This window comes from Sinocyclocheilus rhinocerous, unplaced genomic scaffold, assembly GCF_001515625.1.
Source record: "Sinocyclocheilus rhinocerous isolate Xijiao unplaced genomic scaffold, SAMN03320098_v1.1 scaffold1413, whole genome shotgun sequence".
NCBI lineage: Eukaryota > Metazoa > Chordata > Actinopteri > Cypriniformes > Cyprinidae > Sinocyclocheilus > Sinocyclocheilus rhinocerous.
The window spans coordinates 656,233-666,232 of record NW_015639297.1 but is presented as its reverse complement, the minus strand read 5'-3'; the positions used below and the strand labels follow the sequence as shown (position 1 = coordinate 666,232).

Genomic DNA, 10,000 nt, shown 5'->3' with positions numbered 1-10,000 from the left:
TCTGAGTGATGTTTGTTTTTAATCACACTGGTAGCTTAGCAACATGCTAACCCCAAACTCTATTATTACTCTATTGTGAGTTGAGCTGCTTGTGTTGCGCACTAGGCTGCGGCCTTTGTAGAGCTTTCTAATTTTTGAGATTCCTTACAAAGCTCACTAGGTTTTGGAACAGAGCCAGTATAATGTAATGTTCTAAAGCAAAGGGTTAAAGAGATAGTTCACTCAAAAATGAAAATTCTGTTAATAATTACTCACCCTCATATCATTCCAAACCCGTAAGACCTCCGTTCATCTTTGGAACACAAATTAAGATATTTTTGATGAAATCCGAGAGCTCTCTGATTCTCCAGAGAGGCAGTAAGGACATTGTTAAAATAGACCATGTGACATCAGTTTTTCATATTTGCTTTCTTTGTGCACAAAAAGCATTCACTTACATAACATTATGGTTGAACCACTGACATCACACTTATGGACTATTTTAATGATGTCTTCACTACCTTTCTGGGCCTTGAATGTTTCTGTTGCAAGGTCAGAAAGCTCTCGGTTTTCATCAAAAATATCTTAATTGCTGTTCCGAAGTTGAACGAAGGTCTTACAGGTTTGGAAAGGCATGAGGGTGAGTAATTAATGACAGAATTTTCATTTTTGGGTGAATTCTACCTAAGTGTGGTCTGATTGGTTGATCTGACATAATTGTTTGCAATCACAGAAACTCCCAAAGCAAACAGCAGGACGATGATGGTGCTCACCAGTTCATGATATGGTTTTGTCTCTGTTGTTAAAGGAGGGTCAAACTTCACCTGACCGACTGCAAGAAAACAAAAACATTATTAAAGGAACAGTCTTACTTTTTCTGTATTGCACAGAAATATATTGGCACGTGGGTTTATAATGACATGAGGGTGAGTAAATGCTGACAAAATATTTATTTTTCGGCAAACTATCCTTTTCTTTAAACAATCAGTCAGTTCACTGATATAACTGGTGTTTGAAGTCTGAACTTTAAGTCATCATTTCATGCTGGCATGTTCACTCAAAACCACACATTACTTTAAGTCAGCATACATGTCTGGTGGGTATGATACAGAATCGAAAAAAAAAAAATCCCCCAGCAGATACTGACAGACAGATCATAGGAGAGAATTTCTGGTATACTCCTGCAGACAGATTTATTCACTGAAGAACTGAGGCTGAGAAATTCACTCAGCCATGCTCAGGAGAGCAAGAGCACCTGTCAGGTCTGCCCAGGGGAGAAATCCAACAAACACTCACAGTTAATCTCTGACAGAGTCTTCCCTTCCCTACTGGTACGGCTTGTTGAGCGAATTCGATGTGGAACAGACACTGGAGGCTAGAGAGGAATAGAAACACACAGAGAGTACAAATAAACATAAACCAGTAAATAACAAAGTCTAAAAGAACAGTTTATCTCTAAGTCATTTAGAGTGCTAATGACCAATCAAAGTGTTTTATTAAGGTTTAGGATAATTTGCAGTTTACGTTCCTAAATGAAGTCCAATGTAGTGGTAGTTCGGTGAATTTCACATGAAATGTTTGAGTCTTATTAAAATAAAATAAAATAATTATTATTATTCATTTAAAGGATCATCGCATATTTTCCACTATTTTTACAACAGTAATGTATAGTAATGAAAACGATCCTGTTCATTAAAAATAAATAAATTTATTTATAAAATAAAATAAACAAATATAAAATAAAATTACCATTATAATTTTATTATTATATTTGGCCTGTTAATTTAAAGGACCATCACATTATTTTCATTATCTTTAATGACAGTATTGTACACATTTTTTTTTTAAATTCACAATGATTTCTTGAAAAAAAAAAAACAACAGATAATTATTAGAAGGGTGTAACTGTCAATTGATATAATGTGACAGTACAATAATGTTTTAATCATCCTTAAAATATGGAAAACATTTCCTGTTTTTCTGTATGAATTTTGGATTGAAACATGACCAAGACATTTAGTGATTTTTTCCCCCTTAGTTCACCTTGAACCTGTGAATTTTGATTGAATATTATATCAAATGTATTTATTATATCACAGTGTTTTAATTCTAGAAATTTTGGGTACGCCTCATTTAGCATCATTTCAATGCATTATGCTGGTCATCGGGCCACACTGCACTCTAAATATCAGCCTTGGTTATTGGAAAACCCCTATCGGTCAATCACTATTAAGCAATCTTATTCGACATGTTGAGTTGAATGGCTTTTATAAGTAAACAACATTAAACCAAAAAAGTTGAGATTGTAGCTGTGCTCAATCGATAGCTTGCATATTAGTGCGCCAATCTTAGCTGATCAGAGGACCAGTAAAGATAAAAACACCCCGTCAGCAAAAGCAGCACACATCAATACGTTTAAGACGAGAGCGGCTTAGATGCTTACACTTCAGATATCACTTAGTGCCATTGCCAGAGACTCAGTGGAGGGCAAACTCTAGAAGCTAAAAATACATGCCAAGCATCACTCTCTGATAACAGCAGGGGTCATGATGCTGACCCTCTGAATCCCTATCTGTCTGACGCTGCTGTCCTGTCTCACTGCAGCCCAAGAGAAAATCATTACGGCCTACTGGGCGTCCGACAGCTGGGTCCCTGATGACTATCCTGAAAAGTTTGCTGTCATTCATGAATCAGAGAACACCTTCCATCAGCAACACACACACACACAAGCACAGATGCACACATGCCTATGGATATGGAAACGCATGCATAAGCACCAAACATAAATACACGGCACGCAGGCTTTTGAATCATGAACAGGTCCAGGAAACAAAATGGTCGCTGAAGGACATCCTTCACTTCAGTTTCACAGCGGCAGGGCTGAAGTAGATGTGATGAGGAGAGATAAGACAGAGGAACAGACGCACGACCTTCAGACAACAAGGACACAGCAGGGCTCTGAAATAGAAATAGACAGCATGCCAAACACTGCACCCTTCTCTCAGCGGACGCCTGTGAATATTCTATCACACCTCTTAGCACTTGAGCCACATGGTACAGTGACTAAAAGATATTATCTATACTTTCCAAAAAGCATACACAGTATACACACTGCCAAAAAATCCAGAATGTTAATTTTATAAAAATAAAATTAAATGAATGGTTAAAAAAAGCCAGCCATGAACATGTTGGGTTATATTTCAGTTTTAAAAATTTTACATACAAATATTTTATGATATATACACTACCGCTCAAATGTTTGGGATCAGTAGACTTGTAATGTTTTTTAAAGAAGTATCTTATGCTCATCAAGGCTGCATTTATTTGATCAAAAATACTGAAAAAAAAAAACAATAATCTTGAAATCTTAATGGAGTTAAAAACAAAAATAAACTTAATTTTAATGTGAAAAATTGTATTTATATTATTGATTATTTTCATTATATTTATGGGTTAAAAATGACCTTGACATGTTCTTGACAGGTTTTCGTGAGATTCACCCCAGTACTGAACATTATTTGCATTCAATGACGCAAGACATTTCTCTAAAAGCTCTTTGATGCTGCTGTTCTGTTAAACCCTTAAAGCAAACCTCAGCACAAAGAGGCCAGACAAAAATCTGTTGTCAACGGATCCAAATCCGGCTTTTGAACTGAGCTTCCGTTTCTGAAACCGACCTCTTGAGGGATCAACACTCCGATCAAAAATCCGACAAGAACGCAAAACTTCCTAAAACATCCTTGGGCATACCTGCTCACACACACACACACACACACACGCACATTTTCACTCACAACTACTTGAGCAAACAAGAAAACACACATCGTGCACGAACATGTTTGTCTAGGTTACAAACACTTCTGAACAAAAATGATAAAGAAAAATAAATGAGACAATAAACGAACACAACACTTATAACACCAAATCATCATGTAGTCATCAACACTAAATTAACACTTATTAATCAAAGCATTTCCAGATGTTCACACACACACATGCACACCCTTGATACCTTTCTGCGAGCTGCAAAGCGAAGGACTCGGCGGGAGAGTGGAGAGACTGGCAAAAACAACCCTCTGTATTTAAACTTCAAGAGCAGGAGAGGGGGAAAATGAATAAGAGAGGAAGTGAGAATGAATGGATGCTTGGGGAAATGGGTAGAACAGGGAGAGTTGAAATGAAGACTTCATTCTCGCTGTGGGACTGTGAAAGAGGCCAAATGATTTCACGAATCTTTATCAGCAGAAGTAGCCCTGTAGCACAACCGGATGAGACGCCGGCGTACAAACCTAACTTTAGAGACAATCGAAACGAATGACAGCCATTATAACAACTATTACAGGCTAATAATGAAGAAAGCAAGCCACTGAAAAATATCACCTCGATAAAACGGGTGACATATTGAATATAGAAACTCGAGGGGCTCGTCAAATTGACGTCCCTACTCGTAGGATTTAGAGGCTAACGTGTCAGTTCCATCAGCTGGCGTTTTCTGGGCTCTGCTTGTGAATAACAGTCCCGAAGGGGCAGTCACTCTTGAAGTGATAGTGGTGATAACATTGAGAATCACACAGGAAGATATACTGTACCTCCGGCTCTGGCTCGTCATCATCCAGGTCTGTGAAGGACGAGTGATCGGGGTTGTTCGCTTTATCCAGCAGCTCAATCGCCAAAATACGACTTACGACCGGCTGGGACACAAAGGGATGCTGAGGAGTAGACGGTTGAAATGGCAATGTTAGATTTTTTTGAAGGCATGTCATTTGTCTTTTGTCAGTAAAGAGTCTTGATATATAATTTAGAAATATAATTTAAAAGTAAAATTGTAAGTTATAAAACTAATAAAATGATAAATTTGACTTTAATAATAACTAATAATAATTATAAATAAAACTTAAATTAAAAATGCATTTAACAAATGTAATTCAAAACAATTACACAAAAATATTATATGAAATATTATACATAAAAATAAATTATAGGCTTTATAACATATTATGTATGTGATTTAAAATAAAAATATATATCTACAAAATATAATTCATTATAAAATATCTAAAAAATTTACTTCAAAATCAAAACCAAAAATATTACATAAAATGACAAATGCAAACATGAAAAATACAAGATACAAAAAAAGTCCCTCCTACCTGCAATAACTTGTCAGCTGGTGGCCGCTTCTTTGGATTTTTCGTCAAAGCCAGCTTCACAAAATTGTGGAAATTATTGGTCCTTCGGAACACAGAGAAGAGTCTCTATAAATCTCATGTGTAAAGAGCATTTCCACTGCGACGCCTTGCAGTTTGTTAGCTTTAAATGTAATTAACTTCATTTGATTTAACAGAGCTGCAAGGTAATGAAGAATAAACTATTCGGTAGATGACCTGACCAGATTCTTAATCAGACAAGATAAGAGAATGTCAAGTCCAACCTTATTAAAATTCATAAAAGCAACCGTTTAGGGCAAATGAGAGTGCTTGGAACAAATTTCATAGGTGATTAATGAAATTAAGGAATCGGGCATATAAAACACAAACTAACACTGAAATCCCTTTTGGTATCAAGGATTTTACACACCTGGGTAACCTAATAATTGCCCGAAAATGTAATTAGCACTTACCATTTAACTTTGTCTTTTAATTTGGGGGGTTGAAAGTTGCTTTTCGTCATCAGAAACAGAGCCCTGGAGAGACAAAAACATGTTGGCATTGTCACAAGCAAACCAAACAGTTTGGCTTAGCAAGGAAATATGGTAAATTAAAGGGGTCATATGATGCGATTTCTATTTTTCCTTTTCTTTAGTGTGTTATGTAGCTATTTGCGCATGTATAAGATCTGCAGAGTTACAAAGCTCAAAGTCTCCCACAAAAGGATTTATTCTATCTAAAAGAGAAGGCTGATCCAGACCGGGCTAAAACACCTCATTCAAACACGCCCCCACATCTCTACGTCACGATGTAGAAAATATTTGTGTAATGCCGCCCAAATGTTCATGCAAAGAAAGAAGGCGTGGTTTCAGGAACAGCAGTAGTGTTGATGCAGCCATGTCAGGAAGACGCTGTGTGCTTCTGTGAAAGCAAAAGCACTTTATTTGGCCTTCCGGAAGTAGATGCAATTAGGAATAATTGGTTAAGATTTATTTACAACAGAACAGCACAACCCAGATGTTCGAATTTGTGCAACGCATTTTATGGATGACAGTTTGGTGAACCTAGGAGAGTAGCCTACAAGGCTGGCTGTGCAAAGGCACAGGCTGTGCAACTTTGCTATGACAATCTGGCGCTTATTCTGAATCAGCTACTGTAAGTATGTTTTCTTAATAGTTTAAGTATTTGCCATTGACTGTTCAAATGCGGAGTTTTGCGCCGTGTACAGTATCGCGTTGTGTGTGTGTGCGTGAGAGAGAGACAGGGTCATATCACAGTGGAGTCAGCTTTCTTAATCGCAGCTTGTATACTGCAAATACATACGAGCATCATCACTGTGTCTGTCACGCGACTCTGTTCCCCTTTCGGGCTTGAACTGATGGTAAAACTAAGGACATTATGTACTGTCTTTACATTTATGCAAAGCTGAAGCTCATGATTATGGAAAGGGGCGTTACATTTCCGACGCGTGCTTGTGGTGTTCGGCCAATCACAATGCACTGGGTCAGCTGGCCAATCAGAGCAGAATGTGCTTGTCGGAAGGAGGGGCTTTGTAGAAAACGATGCGTTTGAGAGAGGCGGGGCATAGAGGAACTACAATAATGTACAGTATTTGAAAAATAATGTGTTTTTTGAACATTAAAGTATGTCAACATATTCCGTTACACCAAATACACAAAATAATGATCTTTAAAATAGCATCATATGACCCCTTTAAAACATTTAAATACATAACATAACTCCTTGAAACATTGATATCGTTTCACTGCCCAGTGTGCCATGATTGATACAGTATCTCTGAACTAGATTCATTTTGTGAAGTTATTATAAATAAGATAATGATTTTCATAACTTGACTGAACATTTGCAAAAATAACGCTGAAAAAAACAAACACAAGTCATTGGTTGAGTCACACATATATATATAAGATATATGCTATTTTTTTATAAGGAGCTAAAAATTCAGCCCTCTCTGAATTGGAACAGGTCCATAAAGCTGTTTAAACTCTCACCTCATTGGATGAAGGTCAAACATGGGAGGTTGCAGTTCGGCTAGTTCAATGGCGGTGATGCCCACAGCCCAGATGTCACACAGGTGATTGTATCCTCCTTTCCTCTCCACGGCAGCCACCTCTGGGGCCATCCTGTTAGCATGGGTTACAGACACACCATCACTCATTCATGAACATCTCCTACCTGATGGTTACGTAAGATGTGAAAAAGGCATCTGAAGCCTTGTAGAAAACTGCTGAATTATAAAAGATTAATTCTGTTTTTTTGTTGCTTTTTTTAAACCACAACAGCTAAACAGATTTTTTAAATATTCAACATCAGGATATGAGGTTAACATTTCTATCACTGTATAATGTAAAGAGGTTACAACTAGTAATATTTGAGAATTTTTAAATCTCCTTTTAGTGTTTTTTTTTGTTGTTGGTTATTTTGGCTCCTGTGGCTCAGTGGTAGAGCATTGCATTAGCAGCGCAAAAGGTCGTGGTTCGATTCCCTGGGAACACACATACTGGTAAAAAATGTATAACCTGAATGCACTGTAAGTCACTTTGGATAAAAGTGTCTGCTAAATGCATAAATTATTATTAATTATTATTAATTAAATAGTCCTTAAGTGTGACAAATTAATAAAAAAAAAATACTCCAAAAAAGAGGTCACAGAAAATGCATTCATAATAACTATTTTAAAAAATGCATTTTGATTATAAATAATGTATTGCATTTGTGGCACAATAGGGCTGTATACCAATAAGGAGTCCCGATGAAGGATTTTCTTTTAGCTAGTGTTGCTGTGATCTGTGCAGACACACCAAAATCAGCTGCAGAGAAAAAAAGAAAAGACCTTTACTACAATCCCACAAGCAACTCTCATTTGAGTTGTGTACAACTGATGCTACTATGTGTCTAATTCTGTCTTATGAATTATGAAATTTGAGAGCTGCGTAATGCCACAGCAGATCAAATGTGACAACATGAGGTGGTACTCTGTCACCAACACAACATTTTCACACTTTTTTAATGATTTGAGCTCATAACATTGTAAGTAACTTAATTTCCCTGTTTTAAACATTAATTAGAATGGAAGGAAAGTCTGTTATTTTCTTACCTAGCTTGACGTAACCATTGTCCGTCAATAAAATATTGGCACCCTATTTCAAAAAGAAAAACAACAAATAAAATGACATTGTAAGGTAAGAGTAAAACAACTATTATAAGAGATTATTAAATATATTACTGGTAGATTTGTGAGATAAAATGTAAAAATGAATCTGACAGACCTCAGAATCAAATTTTTTTCATTCTATAAAATTGCTCTTTCAACACCTGCTTTCATCTATGATCAGAGATGTGAAAGCAGCATCTGAGTCATACTAATTACATCTCCCTCTGGCCAGGTAACACATTTTCTCTTGCTTTACCAGTGATTTGGCTTTGGCTTCACCAAATCACCAAGATGTAATGAGCGCTTAGTTTTTATTCACTGCTCAAACTTTACTTTTAATTCAGCAAGAACACATTAAACTGATCAAACATGTTTCAAATACATTACAAAATATTTCATATTTAGAAGAGGAATTGTTTCAAATATGTATATGCTTTATCATGTCTTTATTAAAAACATATAGCAACTAACTAATGGTGAAGTGTGTAATTTCTGCACCACTAATGGCCATACATAATTGCAAAATAATTACATTATTGTTAAAGGAATCATTTCCTAAAATAATGACTATTTGTTAATGGAATCATCAAGGAATATGAATCAGACAAGCTGATGTGTGTAATTTCTGTGGCAAAAAAAATAATGATAATGATTAAAAAAAAGTAGGAGGAGGGTTTATGTGCTGTCACTCAACTTTTTTGTCATTTGAATACAATTAAACCAATCAACTCCTTTCATTTAAGACACACAAAAGCTAGAATAAATCATGGTACCTTTATGTCTCTGTGCATCTTTCCTTTGTTGTGTAGGTAATATAAACCCTGAAAGCAAAGACACAAACACTAATTTTCATCCATAATCATCTTAAAAACACATTTACAAACTGCTTTTTAGAGAACGGGGAGTATGAAATATCTGTCAACATGTCTACCATTAAAAATTCAAAAGCAGCTTTCATGGTCACAGCAGATTGCTTTGGTTGTCAAAACAAAGTCCGGTAAAATGGCTTACCTGAAGGGTTTCTCTTGTTACATATGCTATCTGTGATTCTGTTAGTGGCCCAGTAACTGTGGAGACATATTTAGTGTGCATTAGCAGTAATATAATCTAAACAAAATCTATGAAAATCCCATTCATATTAGATTATTAGCTAAAATAGCCTGAATACAATTTAAATGTCTAAACGTTATAAAAGTGTGTACACATCAGTAGTCCGCGGTTTTCCAGTGGAATTGGGCTACTTTATCACTGTTGCCGCGGGTTGTTTTTCATGTCCGCGGGTTGAAGTGACCCCAATAACGTGTATTTTAGCCCCCGGAACGTGATTTTTACCAGGGGAACCCCCTCGAAACACGCTTAGTTTGGGTTAGTTTTGGGCTAGTTTTGAGTAGCAATTGGACGGGTTTTGTTGTGAAAACCTGGCAACCCTTTCCGTCAAGCAGGTAACATTATTATTACTAACATAGCGACTCATCGAAATCATCTGTATTAAAGAGAAAATAATCACTTCATCCGATGTTTAAGTGAATAAAATATCCTTGACAGCCTTACTTACTAGAGTTCCAAAACTATTGACTTCTCTCTCACCTGACTTATATGGATTTAGAATTGGAGGGAATTTTCTTTTTGATGACAATTTTTTTTAGGTATATGGCCCAGATGATAGCACACAACTGAGAGCCATATGTGGCTTGGCTAT

The 10,000-nt window shown here is 36.3% G+C and overlaps 1 protein-coding gene across 4 annotated transcripts in view; it reads right to left on the bottom strand.

The window, feature by feature from the left end:
* Positions 1 to 10,000, bottom strand: part of LOC107751124 (mitogen-activated protein kinase kinase kinase kinase 3-like) — a 91,279-nt gene that overhangs the window by 25,116 nt on the left and 56,163 nt on the right. For all 4 annotated transcript variants that reach the window (XM_016566733.1, XM_016566734.1, XM_016566736.1 and 1 more), the window contains exons 5-14: positions 9,313 to 9,368; positions 9,075 to 9,122; positions 8,245 to 8,287; positions 7,885 to 7,957; positions 7,139 to 7,270; positions 5,600 to 5,662; positions 5,130 to 5,211; positions 4,569 to 4,688; positions 1,276 to 1,354; positions 753 to 811 (exon numbers count right to left, since the gene is read on the bottom strand). In XM_016566733.1, coding sequence (XP_016422219.1) covers positions 753 to 811; positions 1,276 to 1,354; positions 4,569 to 4,688; positions 5,130 to 5,211; positions 5,600 to 5,662; positions 7,139 to 7,270; positions 7,885 to 7,957; positions 8,245 to 8,287; positions 9,075 to 9,122; positions 9,313 to 9,368 — 755 coding nt within the window. The remainder of the gene's footprint in view (positions 1 to 752; positions 812 to 1,275; positions 1,355 to 4,568; positions 4,689 to 5,129; positions 5,212 to 5,599; positions 5,663 to 7,138; positions 7,271 to 7,884; positions 7,958 to 8,244; positions 8,288 to 9,074; positions 9,123 to 9,312; positions 9,369 to 10,000) is intronic.